The 19,365-nt window shown below is 45.4% G+C and overlaps 1 protein-coding gene and 1 long non-coding RNA gene across 4 annotated transcripts in view; one reads left to right on the top strand and one right to left on the bottom strand.

Annotated features, from left to right (window-relative positions):
• Nucleotides 1-19,365, bottom strand: part of CCDC178 (coiled-coil domain containing 178) — a 3,486,252-nt gene that overhangs the window by 1,937,255 nt on the left and 1,529,632 nt on the right. For both annotated transcript variants that reach the window (XM_069620987.1, XM_069620986.1), the window contains exon 13: nucleotides 6,940-7,123. In XM_069620987.1, the coding sequence (XP_069477088.1) occupies nucleotides 6,940-7,123 (184 nt within the window). The remainder of the gene's footprint in view (nucleotides 1-6,939; nucleotides 7,124-19,365) is intronic.
• Nucleotides 1-19,365, top strand: part of LOC138497483 (uncharacterized) — a 452,487-nt gene that overhangs the window by 304,793 nt on the left and 128,329 nt on the right. The window lies entirely within an intron of this gene.

Raw genomic sequence — 19,365 nt, forward strand, 5'->3', positions numbered from 1 at the left:
AGCACTGGGTTGTACGCCTCCCACAGTACCCCGGGATTATCTACTGATCACGTGTTCAGTTCGAAGTACATGGTTGTGGCATTTTGTGCCTGTTCCATGAGGTCTGCGAAGCCTAGATAGTAGTTATTCAGACGCCACTGGGGCGGGGGCAGTGGTCTTGTTGTATTTAGTTCCATTACCAGTGGGGAGTGATCCGGGATACCTCTGGATAGTACCTCGCCTCACTCACCTTATGTATATCCATAGACGGAAGAAAGAAATAGTCCAGTCTCGAAAGTGAGGTGTGTACCCCCGAGTGATATGAATACTCCCTCCCTCAACACGGGATCGGTAGATAATCCCGGGGTACTGTGGGAGGCGTACAACCCGGTGCTTAGAGGCGAGATAATCTCCTGGGTTACAGCTCGTAAAATGAAACGCCAGAATACACTACACAAGGCCGAAAGGCAAGTGAAACTTGCAGAAGAGACCCATCTAACTCTTGACCAACCCGAAACAAATTGCGCATTACCATTAGCGCAAAAACATTTACAAAATATAGCTCTGGACTGCGCCAGGCTGGCACACAGAGCGATGCGTGCTACGATATACAAAACTGGAGATAAGGCTGGCAAGATGCTAGCATGGTTGGAGCGCAGGGACGAGGGACATAGCCAGGTTAGAGACATTAAGCCGGAAGGCACTGAATCACTACGAAAAGATCGGGACATAGCAGAGGGCTTCGCCACCTACTATGCTGAGCTATACAAAGCACCAATGATACTAGAGGAAATTAATCTCCCCACACTGAACACAGAACAACAGAGCCTCATGGATAAAGATATCACAGAGGAGGAACTGGCAACTGCCATGTCAGAACTCCAATCCGGGAAATGCCCTAGGCCGAACGGTTTTCCGATGGGAATGAACAAAATTGCCCCGCATTTATTATGAATGTACCTAAATTCAAAGGAACAGGGCTGCCTGCCGGTAGACCTCCGAAAAGCCACCATAATAGCAATACCCAAAGCAGATAAACCCCCTGACAAATGTAGCTCATATAGGATTATTTCTCTAATAAATAGTGAAACCAAGATACTTGCTAAAGTATTGGCTAAACTACAGCGGGTCATATCATCGCTAATTCATCCGGATCAATGCGGCTTCATGCCCCAGAGGTCCACACGCATGAACTTACACAGGCTACTTGCAGCACTTGAAAAAGCTGCTACCCTATAAGCTCCCCTAGCGCTACTTGCAATAGACTGAGAAAGCCTTTGATTCGGTATACTGTGACGCACTCTGGGGAATAATGCACCGTATGGGCTTCGGTCCACAGTATATGGGATGGGTGCAGCTACTTTAGACATCCCCTAAAGCGGAAACAAAAGTAAACGGGTGGTCATCGCGTCCCTTCATGTTAGGGAAAGGAACAAGGCAGGGCAGGCCCCTATCGGCTATGCTCCTCGCACTAGCAATTGAACCTCTCGCAGGACTGCTAAGTGGCGCAAAGGCACGGAGTGGCTTCCATTGGGCAGACGAATGGGAAGAGAAAGTCTCGCTTTATGCTGATGACTTGCTGATCTATCTGAGCGATCCAGCCAGCTCCTGTGTCACAGTGACATGACTGCTAGAAGGATACAGCTCTTTCAGCGGCTTACAGGTAAACTGGTCCAAGTCCATATTGTTCCCGCTGGAGGAAACGAGTGAAGCTGTGCCGATAAATTGTCCCTACCGTGTAGAGTCTAATAGATTCAGATATCTAGGCATACAAATCACAAACTACCTGAACGATTATGTAGCCATGAACCTTTACCCAGTGGTGGAGAGATTCGCAGAGGATGTCCGTCATTGGGTTTCCCTACCGCTAATCCTGCTAGGTAGAGCGCCGCTCTTCAAAATGATGGCCCTACCCCGCTTCCTGTATATATTACAAAATGCTCCCTTACACATTCCGCAACGTGAATTCTGCAAAATTTACTGCATCCTTAGGAAGCTACTTTGGAGTGGGGGCCATCCATGCATAGCGTTGACCACTCTACAGAGATCTATATGAGAGGGCGGGATTGGGCTTCCTCGTCTGCAGACCTACTACTGGGCCAGCCAGATGGCAGTTGTGAATGATCTACTACACAGTGACAAGTCATTACCACACATTAGGATAGACACTATGTGTATATCTGGAATCCCCCGCTGGAGGTCCTATACCAAGGGATATGCCACACTTCCTCCCAAAATATGCTGACACGGGTAGCACAAATCTGAACTGAAACACACAAACACATTGGTTGGGACAAAAAAGTGACCCCCATACAGCCACTGTGGAACAATAGGAATCTCCCAGAAGTGAATAAGCTCCCCAAGTGGCCAGGCTGGATAAGACAGTGTATATCGAAAATTGGCAATGTTATTGCAGATGGCAAGTTGGTGCCCTTCGAAACCCCAGTAGCCCACTTCCATCTCTCTTCTACTGAGAGATACCGTTATACACGACTACAACATGCATTGCAGGCTCACCTCCCAGCCCTAGCTAACATGCCTGAATACACCCCAATGGAACATAACATAGTCCCAGAACAGGTCAAGACTAAGATAACGTCTGTCAAGTACAACGCCATAACCTCCTTTGCCACGACGGAGCTAGTAAGCCTTAATGCCAAATGGGAAAGAGATGTGGGAGAAATACTACCAGAGGACGGGGTCACAATTCTGATGTATCCCTGAGAATCAGCCATATCATCCAGGCATCCGACTTATCCAATTTAAAATATTACACAGGATATATTACCCAAGAGTGACACTCTTCAGATGGGGGAAAATTGCTGAGGCATAATGTCTGCGCTGCAAACACAGGGAAGGTACTTTTTTCCATATTTTGTGGGAATGCTCTCACATACAGCAGTACTGGCAGAAATGATGTGATGAACTGTCGCGAATCATGGGCAGAACGGTCCCCAGGGAGTCAAAATTACTACCACTGGGGGTTGTGGGGGAAGGTGAGCTATCAAGGTATGAAACATTGTTCCCGTCGACCACTACGGCATTGATAAAGAGAAATATAGCACAACTATGGGGATCTGGCATAGCCCCACAGTACAAGCAGTAGATCACAGATGTGAATATAAGCATTGCTTTGGAGCAGAGAGTGTACACTGCTAGAGGTTGTCTAGGGAAAGCTCAACAAATCTGGCGAAAGGGGGAGGAGGCTCAATAACCTACTGAACAACAAGTCACAGCCGGCTGTGTCACACTTATGGAAACGCATGAAGATACTGTGTAGTATGTGCTGAGACAATATGGTAACGATGTTGATTGCATTTTCGGACTCCTCGTTTTGTTTTCTTTGTGGTTTGTTTAACAGGAGTCATGGAAAGGCTCCTAGTGAAGTTAATGTAGTGAGATGCAATGTTTTATTTGTATATGAAAAGCAATAAAATATGTTATTAAAAAAAAGAATAAAAAAAAATAATAATCTAGGGGCAAGTCATCCTGAATAGATGCTACTATCTGGCTTCATCAGAGCAAAGCGTCAGTCTCTTAAACATCTCTTCCTTTCTGCAGTTGTGGGGTAAAGAATATGCATACAGTGGATACAGAAACCAGAACTCGTGTTTGCCAACCAGTGGTTCAGTGGTATTGTCAGAATAAGTTTGTAGTACGAGGCATTGAGTATATCAAACGTGATATCCTCATGGAGAGTGGGTGGGAGTGAGCAGGTGCCAAGATTTTCATGTGAATGGGAGGAGTGCAGGAGAAAATCCCCATCAGTGGATCCTTTGCTGATCAGAGCTGATGTCTGTCATTCATCAGACACTTGTGGGGTGGTAGCAGAGAGAGATAATCCCTAAGTTGTACCAGGGAAGAGCAATGTATGGAATAAAGATGTGTTGGTGACTAAATCTACTGATTTAGAAAGCCTGGGATCACAGTGTTGGAAGATAGTTGATGGAAATCAGGCCACATCCATATTAAAGCAGAAGCCACTACCTAGTGGGTTTGTAGAAGGGCCATGGCTCATTGACTGTCCAGTGCGAGGATGAAAAAGATGGCGCACAATGAGCTTTTCAGACACAATCGCAAAATGAGTGAAGGACAAAAACAAAAACAGAAAACAGTGAAATGTCAGGGTCCTCTAAAAGGAACCCGAGTGCCTTTCCGTAGGGCTATTTACAAGAAAATGGCGAGATCAAGGTTTCAGTGTCCAAACTAAACACCAAAATGGAGGGCTTGTTATGAGGGCACAACAAATATAGATCAAAATACAAATAATAACTGACTGCCACTCTGGTAGTGAGAGTGATCAAACAGAGGACATGCACAACACACTCCAGGGAATTCAGCACGGTTTTGCCTGAACAGAGAACGTGCACATTTTAGGGGTCACTCGGACTGTCGGCTGATGGAGTCAGGATTCAAGATAGTACTAGGGCACAATGGAAGGGTATTAACCCTCCCATTTATGGAGACAGTGACAACATGGCCCTTTAAAAGACCACATTGCATTACATCGTTAAGCATGTGGATGTTAGTAGGTTCACTGTAGTTAGCTTTTTTTCAATCCAAAGCATACATTTAGTTTGACTGAAACAGGACTAACTGGAAAACCCATGTTCATTGGGGCCGTGAAAGATATTGTTCAACGGATATAGATTTCCAACACAGCTAAGGGCAGTTACTGGGCGAATATAAGGGAATACAAACTTTTCATGTGGCCCACGACTGAAGTGGGCAGCCATACTTTCCAAAGTTCCTGTTCCGTCAGTACGTCAACAACACGGTGGGACATCTTCTGAGGTTTTTAACCCGACTAACTGCCTAGTTGGACCCCAAGAGTTTGGGAAAGACAGGCCTAGTTCTATCTGCATTATTGTCCCCTCTGTGGATTTTTTGCCCGAACAAGAAAATCATCCTGAATTACAGGAAATCTAAACTCATGATTATGTGAGGCAGCGGAAATGTGAGGGCTATCTTTTTCTGGAACGATAGTCCCCTTGATAAAGGTAACGTTTTATGAATAATTAGGGCATAAGATTCCAGCAAGTCATACCTGATCCTGCATCATAAAAAAATGTGTATAGAACTACTTAGAGGCAGTTCTAAATTTTAACTGGTGCTTTTCACTTCATTTTGATGAAAGCAAATGTGCATAATTAATACAATTGTGAACCAGTCATGTAATAAGTTGGTTATTTTCTGGTTCAATATTTAATTGAACTCCATCCTCAGCTACACAGTTCTGGGATTTTTTGGCATTTGGAAATTGATGATGTAGGAATTATTCTTATTTTCATATTGAACCTTTTGTAGATGAGACCCAGCGTGCTAGCGTACTTGGAGCATAAGCATAGCGCAGCATTTAAGACCTACCTATAACGTATTTCCCTACCAAAGGAGAGGCTGAGCAGCAGGAGTGGGGCTCTTAACAAGGACTTCAGTGAAATACTATCTCCATAGCTGCAGAAGGGGATCATTAGAACCACCTACTTTTTTGCAGTTTTGCTAATTATATAGCAGGGGAGGGCATGGCTGAAATCAGTGTTTAACAGAAGATGGGTGAGAATGTTGTCTGACACTGGACATTGTGGGGGTTCTGCAGCCTCATAGATCAAAGCTGTGCCTGGAAGCTAGAGGACCATTGTAGATCTAAACTTTGAACTAGAAGATGGAAAATTAGTGATGAAGATGACCACTATACATATCCCGACACATCACAGTTTTATATTTATGCCATATTTATTTATAATATGATATTTGATTTTACTGTTATGGATATTTTTGTAAAAAAAAATGTGCATTGTACTACTTTGTTTAATAATCAAAATAAACTTGAACATAGGGTTGAATGATACAGCGCTAGGATAACATGCAGAATAGACCTATTCACATGCACCTGAATGTTACATAGATGTCAAAGGTGCCTTGACCAACAGTTTGGAAATGCTAAGGACTCTCGAGAACTCCAAGAATGGTATACTGTGTGAATGCCACTAGTGCCATTTCCTTTATACGCCATTGCTCCCTGCAGTTTCTCCAGCTTGCTTTAAGAATGTTCCACTTGTTATTAGTTACAAATACAATTTTGTTGAAAATGAAAACTAAGTGTTACTGCAGGACTACTATTTGCACGCATACACCGTTGAGGACTATCCTTCCTGTGCATGCTGGTAAGTGTTGATTTGTCACAGCTGTGCAAATAGTCAGGTGCAGAGGATGGGGCCATGGAGACAAAAGCATTGTGTTGCAATTTACAAGGTGCTGCCAAAAGGCTTCTTTGCATCTACATTAAACTGGTGTTAACCTGAGCTGGGTATGAGTATTGTGCAAAACCCAAATGGCACTTTGCATTCTGCGTATTCCTAGAAGTATGCATGTGCTGGCTGGATCAGCATAAGGACACCTACAAGACTGGAGCATTAACATTTGCCCAATGAAGCCGCTCTGAGTGCAGGCCCTTGTTACTGGGATGTGCAGATCATGTGTTGCTGTTCAGTAAATTAATCTTGTTTGTTTTTTTGTTTTTTGAGTACATTATCCAGACAGCCTCTTTTGGGTTGGCCTTTACTGAATTTAAAGAGTATAAAAGGTTAGACCTCTGGCCTCTGTTTGAAGTACCCGTCATTTAACATTTTCACAGTACTTGGGATCCTGTGTTAAAGATGGGAGCAGGAAAAACCATAGTATTGCATCTTGAGATCGGTGAACATATAATCAAAGTCTGATATGAAAACGAACAGCCACGGTAAAATATTCAAAACCAGGAGCGGAAAATAAAGGCATGTAAACCACATGCCACACATGGACAGTTGCGGAAAATCATTTGCAGGTCTGCTTTCCTCAAGTCCAAACACATTTCAACAGTTAGATAACTAAACGCAGGGTAGGTATTTGCAACACAAAACGAACAGCCTTCAGCTGTGTAGAATCTCATACACTTAAAGCAATTTTGACAATAAACAAAACCTTCATTCGTGTTTCCTCGCGGGCAGCTTGATCGCCCAGTTCATCCATTTTGATTTTGGTTGCCTCGTGAACCATACGAATGTCATCAAGGTCTGTGGTCATTTGTAAACACTGCTCCTCATTTCTCTTGATGGTGTTCTGCATACGCAAGATGTCAGCTTGAAGTTTCAGCTTCCTCTCAGTGCTGTAAGCAGAATATAAGTCACAAAAGGAGAACACGTTAAGAAGTTCTAATACATGTTTGTTTTAGGGAAAGTGCAGGAGGACACCATCACAAACACACATTTGAAGTTGCAGGGAGCTTGGAAACGTTTCACAGTATTCGAAGGTCACAGCTGTGGCGGCAATGACCAATTCTCCATTTAAAATCGTTGGGAACATGTTCTCTTGGAAGGCACGTTTAGAAACAAATTATAGAAAATTATCAATAGTCTGACAATAACAAATTGTTGCACACCTGCAAGACTATTTTCAATAACCTTAACAGTACAGTGTTCTTAAGCACATAGGGCAGGTACACAGTTAACTCGCAATACTGTCCATTCTGCAACAGTGCACTACCGCCTCTCAGAACGGAACTATGCACCTTGCGACTTCTGATGTTCTACTGTGGCAACTTAGCTCCATTTTGTTCGGTCTTGCCAGAGAAGAGCTTCAACTCTCTGCCAGCCCTCTGTAGAAGTGCCTAGAAGGGCCTTGGTGAGCGCTCGGACTTTTTAGAAGCCAACGTAACTGTGTAAAATGTAGAGAAAATTGCCAGATATTGCTGTTAAGAGCTTCTTTTCTTTCCATGCTGCTCAACACATTCATATTTTCGCAACTTTGTGCTGCAGTCAGGTCATAAAAATATACTGCCGAGGCTCCCAATCCATAGCAAACATCTGCTCTGAAACAGAGTTAGCTTTTCATGTAGTCATTGCATCTTAACTAAACCAGCATTTTCACAGGCGCCATCTGACGCCTGGCAACGCTATGGTTACTTGTATGTGATATTCCTACGATCAAGGGCCTCCTTACAAGTTTGGCGGTAAATCCACCAATCCACCACCAAACTCGTGTACAAATACTCGATCCCGTGGGCTTACCACAGGAGTTCAAACGGTGGTAAGGTGGTGTAAATCCCAACTGTTGGTGTCCAAAGGACTCCATAGGGATTTTTGGCAGATTTACCACCAGCAATACATTCGCAGATATTTGGGGGCATTTTGCTGGTGGTGAATTCTCAACTTTATCTCCAAACAAGGAATTCGGTTGTGCAGCAAAAGTGGCAGAATTACCACCACTTTTTACCGTACCTTGGAACTCGTAACGAGGCCCAATGTTTCCAAATGATGTGTATTTCTGTTGTGTTTGACAACCTTTAGCTGCAGCATGACCCAGAGCTCAGTGATTGGTTTATAGGAGAAAGACAGTTTATAAACGAAAGTGAAACAGTTTTTTCTTTTATTGAGGATTCCCGGCCTTGCGACGGGGAATATTCCTGAGCATGTGAATCCATGCCAGAACCCCATGCTGGAGAAGAAAGAATATTTGCTTGGCTTAGGATCAAGGATGCCGCAACAAGAAGTAACTGGAAAGCAAGAAAGGAGATAAAGAGGATACGCACAACATATTTCTCTTAGATTAAGCAAAGGAGTGAACATTTGCAAGTGCCAAGTATAGAACAATCAAAGATGCAAAAAACATATGCAAGACGAAGCAACCAAGTCTCCAGAAGCCAAGAAGAGTAATATCACCCAATATAAATTGAATTAAAAAGCACTAAATAGAAGGTCAGAACAGACAAAATCGTGGTCTCCTCACACGTGGTGCAAGACCAGGAAACAAGGCCTATTCATAAAACTCCAGATGAAAATAGCAATGTACCTTCACTTCCTTTAAAGTTCGGAGGAATAGAACAGTCATCAAGGTCAATTCCAAAGAAGAAGCCTTGGCATAGGGCTTAACTGATGACAGATGGTAGGCTAATTGGCCAAGTGGGCAGTGGTCTGATGTTGTTCCCACACCTGGGTTTCGTTTTGCTTACGTGCAGCTAACGAGTCGAATGTGCAAGGTTGGGAGATAATGCCAAGCAATCATGAGGGCCTACGTAATGATGGATCATACATTGTTACACAAGCCAATCCGCTGTTATTCTGCTATTATCTGTATTATACGCAAGTTAGAGTTAGTTCAAGGTGTGCCTACCAGATAAGATGCAGCCAATGATGTTACTAACACCTCAATAAGCTATAGGTGTGTATGTTCCCTTAACCAATCCCTCTGTTGGTTCGATAGGTTTTTACTGTTTGCCACCTAGGATGACATCATAGCTGAGGTACATTGAAGTATGAAGCATTTTGTGTAATGGGAGTGTGTGAGCTACAATCTGCTTGTTTGCCAGGTTTCCCTACTTTATTCAGCTGATAATATAGTATTTTGCCATATTATTTGAGTCTGTCCGGTTATTTGGTCCTGAGATCATTTATTGGTAATCCCATCTGGCACTTGGAAGGCTCCAGTTGCTATTGCACACTTCTTTCCCCTGTTTTATAGTTCTTCAGGGGAGTTTGTACTTGTTTGGGACCTTCGGATTGGCTAGGGGTGGCAATGTTTTATTTCGGTGTTTCAGAGTGGCTACTCACTTGCACTTCCCACTAATGGATATTTAAATGTCTCTGTTATGCTTTACATTGATTAATTGGACACTTTCTCTCACCTCGGGCTTTAGTGTCTACAAATGAAGCCATGAGCGTTGTTACCATTTTAGAAGTTGTCAGATTCCTATCTGGGTGCCTGTGGCGTTGCAGTGCACATTCTCTGGATGTTGAGATGTGGTTCTGTTGTAAAGCTCTCCCCAACTGCGAAGGGTGCAGTAATCCAAGCTCTCCTAGTAGGAAGTTTGAGTACTACTTGGTTGCATCTGTGCAGGCTTCACATGGGTTATCTTCCAAAGTGGTGCTGGTCAATTTAGGGAGAATTCTTTCAATGTCGGCCGTAGGTCTATTTGTGGGAGAGGCAGTATTATTGTGTTTCAGTTTGACTCTGGAGCGAAAAGCACTATTAGGTACAGTTGTCTGAAAGTTGGGTTTTACTCCTTGTGCAGAAATGCTTGAACTTATACCCCCTGGGGCCTTTAGAAGCAGGGATGTGTAATACATTTGTAGGTGTAATACTGCACCTTGTTGGCGGAGGCAAGTCTGTGGGATTCCACTCCTCCTAACTTTAGGAGGCACAGGGAGTGGCGACTGGACCAACCTAGTCACTGGTGGCTCACCCTCCTTAAATACGAGAATAGGCAGTTCTTGCAACTCACTTCAGCACATACTTACTGGATGATATTAGGATGATAACAGATACTGATGGTTTTTGAATATGCTGGTCCTCTTGGACAGCTCAAATTAATGTAACCCGATGAACCACCATATTCTTTTGGAATGTGCCCAACTGCTAGCTGGCCTCCACAAATCTATCCTGAATTTAATATATTCTATTTTAAACATATCACAATATGTGATTCTATGCCTTTTTTACTCCACCTTTTACACTTCGCTTGCAGCAACCCAAAAGGTTCTTCAGTGCCCCTGCTCCTTTCAATCGCTACCTCAGTCAGTTGGTTAGCATAATTTGCTCCTTTGGGTTTAGTTATTACATGTAGGCTGACAGCCCTCAGATCCTGTGCACAAGAAGCAATGCCAAGTCTCATGCCTACAATTGATCAATAGCTGTATGTGTGTCACCTGGCAGGGTCAGGGACATGATCTTGTCAGGGGGAGGGGGATGGAGGGGAAGGGGGAGGGCGCCCTCTGACCTGGGGTAGGTGGCCTCCCAGGGCACATGCTGGAGCCTGTCCTACACCAGGGGCAGTGTGAGGGAGTTGTGGGGGCAAGCAGGCTCTGCCTCCAGTTTGTACAGTAAGCAACTCTACACTTCCACAATGCCGGTCAGCCTCTCGTCTGGCCTTTTGTGTTTTTCAGAACAGGAATTCCCAAAATGCAGCTGGGGACCAACCAAGAAAACCAAGACTAGAACCAGAGGAATGCAATTGAAATCCGACATGGAATTTACTAGATGTTTTCTACTCAAACTAAATGAGACACCATACACCCAAACCACCAACCTCAGATGGACCCCAGGTGAATGGTGGGGCACAAGATAATTAACTGAGAGTGAGAAGCGACTGCAGGAGAGCTGGGGAGACACATACATCCTCCACATTCCCAGGAGGGAACACAACTCACCAGCGCACACAGAACACCATATGGAAAACAAGCAGCCTGAGCACAAGCCTGCCACCCTGCAAATTGAGATTGAAAAGGAGATGGAGCTAAAGCCTTTCAGAGGAAGTCCCAACCCCCCAGAAGAGCAACAGTTTAATCAGAGACTGGCCATGGGGAGAATGTGACCAGGGGAACTAGAATAAGCTCTGTGGAGTGTTAGGGAGGGCCAGCTGGGCTACAATAAAACACCTAACACAGAGGAGCTTCAAAATGTTTGGCTGACATCAGATGGAGTGGTGGTCGAAGAGGCCAGGCAGAGAGCGGATGGTTAGGGGCTGAAGAACTGTGGCAGTGTGCTGAGAGATTTCAGGTAAGGTATTGTGTATAGGAGAAGGTGCTACCATTTGTGTATGGTGTAGTCAGAGTGTGTGTGAAAGGAGAGAGAAAGATGAGTGGGGAAAAGAGCAGGGTGAGCTGAGTATGAGACTCAGTATAAGTGAGGGAGTGTGTGGCAGGAGGGCATAGAAAGGGGGAGCAAATGTGTGGGGGTAATAGGAGGAGGGGATGAGGGCAGAAGAAATAATGAGGGAGGTAGTTTAGATGAATAGGAAGAGAGAGTAGACGGGAGCTATTGAGGCAAAGAGGTGAAAGGAGAGGGGTGCAGGGAGAAGGAAAGGGGGGGCGAGAGAGAGAGAGACTAGGAAGGTCACAGAGGGAGGTGAGAGTAGCTAGAGATAGAGGAGGCAATAAATACCACGTGGGTGAGAAGGGTGAGGCTGAAAGAGAAATCTTGGAGATATTGGGCAGTCAAAGACACCAGACATATTCCCTCAGATACTTTGGTTTCCCATCAACATTAAAAAATACTTAGGCAGTAGGGGTTAACTGACGTTAGAGGGTGTGGGTGACATTCTTGGGGTTAGGGATGTCTCCACAAGGGTAGTGGGAGCAATTGGGGAGTTTGAGAGAACCGTAGGGACCCCATTTGTTTAAAAATGCTCTCTTCATGGATTTCCGAGGCCATCTGTAGCAAGTGGTGTCATTGTGGGATCCTTCATGAGGCCACCCACTGCCAAAGAGACTGTTAAACATAGTTCTAGTAACCAAGATGGCCAGACTAAGAACCAAAGCTACCCCTAGAGCATCCAGGTGTGACTTATATGGGAATGGAGAAGTCATAATTTCCACCAAGAGGGAAAGCCCTAGGCAGGACAATGCTCCAGGGTGGCAGTACCCAAGTGCACTTATGGGAGAATCTCTCCAAAGCTTGGTCTAGCTCACTAACACTATCGAGATGTGGGAGCTGGTGTCATAGATGGCGTCTACTAGGAAGGAGCAAGCCTATGCAAGCGAAAGACCTTTTCAAGCAAAAGAAGAGCCAACCGAGGAGCTGGGGGAACAACCACACAAGAAATAAAGTGCATCATTTTGGTGAGATGGTCCTCGCCACTAAAAATGGTTTCATAACAGTGATCATTAGGCAACTCTACCACGAAGTTGAGGCTCAAGGTATACCAAGGCAGGGATGTAACAATCCCACAAGTTTGGAGTGAGTAGTTTTGGCTCATGTACAAACCCTGCAGGTTAGAACCTACTGGGAGATGTCATGAGCCAAGAAGGGCCACCAAAACCAACATTTTAGAAGTTATGTTTCTTCTAAAATGCCCTGCAGTTTTATGATCATGAAAAAATTAAGAAGGTGATTTGATGAGACCATTTATCTGGGGGAAATAACGCATCACAGTGAAACTGTAGACCTAAAGGGATAATTAGATCAGGGTACGTAAGGCATGAACTAATTGCTTGGACCCAGCTTTTGCTACTTTTTAGGAACTCAGACGCAGAACAGAGACACACAATGATTGGGACCCAAAAGCAAGTGCCAAGGTTTCTGTGGTGCATCCGATCTGTTCCAAGAGCAAGCAAGCACATCTGCATTGGTAAGGCATGTTCCCGGTTGTAATATCATAGTGGCATTCATGCAGTGTGTGGTTCATATGGACTAGAGGTTCTTATGATCTGTGTACTTGACCACCATATGTTTTGCTAATTGCAAGGAATGGTGCCATTCTGCAAAAGCGACCTTAATAGGCAACATCTCACGGTCAGTGACGGTATAATTTCTTTCTGATGGCAATTACACGAGTAATACACCAAAAGGTGTACATGATTGGTGACTGGACACTGTTGAGACAACACCACTTCCAAAGACACAGCAGATGAGTCTGCTTCTAAAAAAAAAGGCAACTTGGGACTGGCATCTAACAGGACAGGGCTGTGGTGAAGGCAGTTTTCAGTGCCGCAAACGCTTGTTGTGCTTCATCAGTCAACTGAAATGGTACAGAGGGTTTGGTGAGGCAGGTTAGAGATTCTGTCAATGTTGAAAAGTCATTGATAAATCTACGTTCTTGCGAGCCAGATTGAACATTTTAAAAACAAACGAGGTCTTGAGAATCCGAGGTAAATCTAGGACGGATTCCTGCCGGTTTTGTTTGGACCAAGACACGAAGGAAAGCTTAAAACATCTGATCCTCCACTGTCCTGGTACCACTGGCAAAAGAGAAATTCACCTAGGTCATTTGTACTCCAGATTTTCAAGAATGGACGAAGACTACTGGTGGTCCTTCTTGACGAATGGGCTAAGTCGAAGACCAGTCATTGCGTTGGTAAACTTCCTGCATAGTTTGAACCTGGACTCTCTTTCCCAACAAACGCAACCCTAAAGGACCTAGCCCAAGTCACTTCATCTGGAAAACTTTAAATGGAAAACATCCATAAAACAATAGTGGAAACAAGACTTTGTAAAAACTGAAATTCAGTTAACACAATAAAAAAAAAAAAAATTGATAAATGTGCGAAAGAAGTTAAGAAACCCCAACATTCCCTGTAGTGCTTTTTCTGTTTGAGGTGTGGGCCAGTTCTGCATGTATCTTACCTTTGTCCATCAGCACACCGTTGTAACCCAGGAATTCAAGTGTTTGGGCATAGAATGTGCATTTTTCTATTGTAGCATACAACCTCTGAAGAAAGTCCACTACAGAATAAATGTGCTACACCTGTGTGTTAGAATCACTGGAATTGACAGGTATGCTGTATAAATAGACCACCAAACATCTGTCAACTAGGTTTGGAACACATTATTCACAACATGTTGGAATGTGGCCGGGGGCGTTGCAGAGATCGTACAGCATTAATAAGTATTCAAAAAGACTGTGCTGGGTACAAATGGCTGTCTTCTAATCCTCACCCTCCCATACGCGAAATATCGGGTTTTGGGTCCAGGACCGCATCAGGTGCTCCAGCCCCCATCTTGGGTGGGTTATTAGGTATTGGGTGTTGGCTTGCCTGCATTTGATACAGCAGCTGTATTATGACATTGAGGTCAGTACACAATGCTGCAATGGCTTAGGTTACAGCCGCAACTGGATCCTCTAAAAATTCCAGAAGGCTGTCCTGGCTAGCTCCTCAAACTGCCAGGTATCTTGCCAAGAATCAACTCTCACCCACCCAGAACAATGGTATATTGCAACCCCAACAGGTAGTGTCATGCACTGAACTGATTAGTAAGCCATGCAAAACAAAAGGAACATATGTTATACATCAAAAGGTGAACAGAGTCCAGAGCTACAGCTGGGTTATGAATGTACTCACACAGGGAACCTGAACAGGGACTTGTGGCAAATAGCCGTCCTAGCATAGACCAGGAAACGACTTGCCAACTTGCGGCTGACCCTCAGTGAAACAGCCCAACGCAATCCACAGGGACCAAGCTAAAGAGGTTCAACCACACAATCCATGAATCCACAAGAGTTACCAAGGGCAAGTCCAATAAACAATCCCAGAAAAACAATCTAAAGCATAAATCCAAAAGGGAAGAAACCGAGGAAAAGTCTAAATCCAAGAATGCCCGAGGAAAGTTCCTTTTCAATAGGCTCTGTGGAAGATGCAAGCAGCACTCCAGAAAAACACTGAGAACCAGCTATCTCATGTGTCGAGGAGCACAGTGTCTAAGAGGAAGGTACCTAAATGCTTGCATGTAGCATGACCAAAGGCATGCTGGGAATTATACTTCCCCAGCACTCGTGACAGCTACCACTTTAGGCAGCCATACACTGTGCTTGACAACTACAGAGAAGACGCTGGAGTCCCCTATCCAAAGTGAAGAGGGCAGACTATGTCCACCACCCAAGACCAGAAATTGGGAGCCATTGTTATGCATGCAGGAAACTGAGCCATATCGCCCGATTCTACCCTGAACAGCGAAAGGATGAGCCTATGAAAATAGGGGTTGTAACAATGCCCTCCAGAATTGTACATAAAAGAATAGAAGATGAGAGAAGGGACTTCCTAAGCAGTATATTCTATGGGGGAAGTGGGCAGGAAATTCCATCTTCTGGTGACGGTCCAAGGAAAACCAGCTCTAGTGACACCCAACATCTGATTCACCAACGCCAAATGCACCCCAGGAGAATGGTGGAGTAAGAGAAAATGAACTGAGAGTGAGAAGGGACTGCAGGAGAGCAGGGGTGACAGAAATCCTCCCCAAACCTGTTGCCACTATGAGTTGGTTACATATCCCTTAGAAAGTCATGAGGGAGGGAGATGGAAAAGGCCACCACTGCCTTTATGAGTCCCCATCAAGATTTGAAAGACTTAGGACAGAAGGGGTTACCTGGCTAAAGAGGACATGGGGGACATTCTGCAGGTAAGGTACACCTGGGCTAGGGCAGAGGGACACCACAGGAAATTCAAGAGAGCCGTAGAGACCCCCCTTGGTTTACACCAACCCAGCCTTCTGTGAGGAACTCATTGTGGCAACAGTAAAGACAGACACAAGTGATCACAGTTCAATGGGGTGTATTAAACTGTAAATTCAGGGTGGTAAAACGCCTAACCTAAATCTAAATCTAAGATGGTGAGCAAGTGTCGACCATCAAATGAAAAATAAAGCTGTCCTCGCGGCATCTTGTCAAAGTAAAAAGGTCTATACTAAAAAATAAAATATTGCCAAATCCTTACAACTAATTATAGAAAGAGTGTTGGATAGGGTTTTCAATAAAGAAAGACGTGTTCATAAATAATAAGTCAGGATGTGATTGCCAGGAGTCTCCCTTCCCCACGTTTTCAGCACAGGACACGGTGGGTCTCCTGAGCACAGCACACACTCGAGCTTTCCCAGCACAAGCTGACAGGTCTGCTCCAGCTATCAGGTTCTTCGATGGTTAAAGTCTCTTTTCAATAAAAAGTCTCTTGCCTTCGAGGGTCTGATATTTTCAACAAACAAACACAAATGTTGCAGGGGCGTGGCTAACTAGCCATTAAATAGGACGTGCTCCGGTGCAGCAGCTCCTGCTGATCCGTTGATGATCCGTGGCAACACGCTTAAAACTACCTAAAAGTTCCTGAAAACATTGGCAAAGGCGTTGGAAGGTGCGCCCCACGACATCAGCAAGCAACAAGCTTATTGATGTAAGCAAGCCGGAGTTGTAGCCTTTGGTGTGTGGGACTCGGAGGGCACGTATCCCCGCAAGATGGCGGACAACAAAGTCACCGCGACCCGACCATCGAAACGACGGAGCTGGGCTGGGAGAAGTGAGCGGAGGGCTGACTCCTGACGGGGTGCCCAGCGGAGCATATATTTGTAATAATAGCAGCCCATGCTAAGCAGCAGGGAGCGGCTTCCAGAATGCTTCCACGAACGGAGCATAAGCGCAACGGATCAAAACGATATGATACATTGTGACGGAGGCAGCGGGTGCGCCGCAGGTACGGATGGCTACATAAGTAGCAGATGTTGGGATTGAGATAAAGGTGCTCGGGAGGGCCGCGCAGAGGGCGGAGGCACGCGAGAGTGCGAAAAACGAGCTGGAAGAAAAGCCATCGGGATTCCAGCAGAAAGGGCAACTGGGGCCCAATGGAGGCTGCACACCGATGATGCCAGCAGCTGAGTACGGCGGAAACGGACACTGTGTAGAAACGGCCATGGGAGGACAAATTAATAAACCACTGGGCTGGCACTGATTGAGGAGGTTTGTTTCTCCCAGAGATAAAGGGGAGCATAGTATTAAGAGGTGTGAGGCCTTTGTGGTGCCGAAGCCTAGTAGAGGACCCCGAGAAGTGAATGAGCCAGAAAGTGAGAACCATTATAGAAGGGCATGGTGCACAAGGTGGATCCAAGCTAATGAGGACATAAGAGAGACTGTCGCGGATATAAGCAAGGGTGTGAATAGCGCAAGGAGTCCAAAAGATGGGTGATCATGATGGGAGAAAGAGTAGTCCGCAAGACACAGCAAAGTAATTCGAAACGTGGGAGGACACAACCCACTCGGTGAAATAGCCCAACAAGCACAACCTACACAGGGGCTCCTCGAGGACAATTGCCCAAGGCTTGGAGGGATACACTGGTGCTGCATCAAGACAGTGAAGTAGGATTGATACACCAGAGACCAAGCAACCACGGATACACAAATAAGGCTGCAAGATGGCAGGGCGAGGGGCCGTAAGTAAGAACAAAAACAAACAATCCACGATGGCGGCATTCACCAGAACGCAGCAATCTCATGCGACGGCAACGCCCAAAGGCGCAACAGCACCTGTGGAGAGCACCTTAGCGACTGAAAATCACCAGATATTAGCGGCAATTACGGAGCTGAGGGACTCATGGGGGATAGCGATGGCCGATCTGCGCACTTCCCTGGAGGCTAAAATAGACGGAGTGGGCATAGAAGTCACCCTGCTGCGACAAGATGTTAGGAAATTGGCGGACAGAACGAGCAGCCTGGAAAGTGCGGTGAAAACCAACACGGACATTAGCACCAACAATGCAAAGGAGCTTCACGTACTGAAGCAACAAGTAGCTAACCTGGAGAATCGTGCGGAGGAAGCGGAAGGGAGAGCAAGAAGAAACAATATCCGCGTGGTCGGACTGCCGGAGGGGGAGGAAGGCCAAGACCCTACAGACTATGTTGAGAACTTGATCCCGCAAGAAATAGGGGCCGACAAACTCTCGCAGGGATTCGCAGTGGAATGCGCACACAGAGCTCTTATGAGGAAGCCGAGGCCTGGAGCCCCTCCCCGTGCAATAATCGCAAAGATACTGAACTATAAAGATTGCAAGAAGATTTTAGAGTACTTTCGTAAAGGGGGAACGATTGAAAGAGCTTCAAGCACCATCACGGCGTATCCTGACTATACAATGTTGGTCTAGAGGCAATGGTACAGCTATGTGGCAATCAAAAGGAGGTTAAGCATGGCTGGGATCAAATACATGCTCTTGTACCCCACGAAATTGAAAGTGTTGCACAAAAGCAGGATGTATTTTTTTGACACTCCGGAAGAAGCAGCAACATGGCTTGACCTGCAGGGTTGCCCGGAACGAGATGTGGAGCAGGCTCAAGAGGAACACGATAAGTGACTGGGATATTGCATGTATATTGATATGACGCAGGGCGGGCACCTCAGCAGTGACTATGATAGAGATTGAGATAAAGGGCCGCGACCGTGTAAAGCTGGTGTGTGGCGATGATACCTTGGACTGTGTTGAACTTAGTGGACTGGAATATAGCAGTTTGAATTAAATTGAGTAGTAAAGTGTGGCTGAACTGAAGCAATTAGGAGCTACAGGACGAAAGCACCCTACCCCCGTGCAATAGTAGTAGTAGCAGTAGGATAGCCATTAGGACGTCCTCACCCTGCGGAGCTTCGAGTACAGGCGATAGCCAGAAAGAGCTAGATGTGGGGGTGCCTGAGATCCAGGGATGGAGCTGGGCAACAGTTGAGGGGTGTGATGGTGGGGGATGGGAAGGGAGGTGGGAGGGGGAGGGAACGGGGAGTTTGGAGTGTTTTTGGTTGAAGGGAGTTTAAACTAGGGAATGAGCCTGTACAGAACGTAATGGAACTTAGATTTGGACTGCCATGTTCGGAGGCGGAATGGAACTTTAACAAGCCATGGGGGACCTTAAAATAGTTACCTGGAAAGTAAGGTGGCTCAATAGTTATCTGAAAAAAAACAAGGTTATGCTATGCCTGCGTAGGCAGAAGATAGACATTGCACTGCTACAAGAGACCCACCTGACACGGGAGAAAATGGATATGATTGCCGGGAAATGGAAGGGTGTGGTGGTGGGGTTGTCATATTCTCCCTATGCTAGAGGAGTGCTTATTTGGGTGGCGCCACATGTCCCATTTCAACGGTTGCAAGCGGTAGCTGAAACAGATGGGAGGATAG

Source organism: Ambystoma mexicanum, chromosome 5q (assembly GCF_040938575.1).
Source record: "Ambystoma mexicanum isolate Mex_15411 chromosome 5q, UKY_AmexF1_1, whole genome shotgun sequence".
NCBI classification, from domain to species: domain Eukaryota; kingdom Metazoa; phylum Chordata; class Amphibia; order Caudata; family Ambystomatidae; genus Ambystoma; species Ambystoma mexicanum.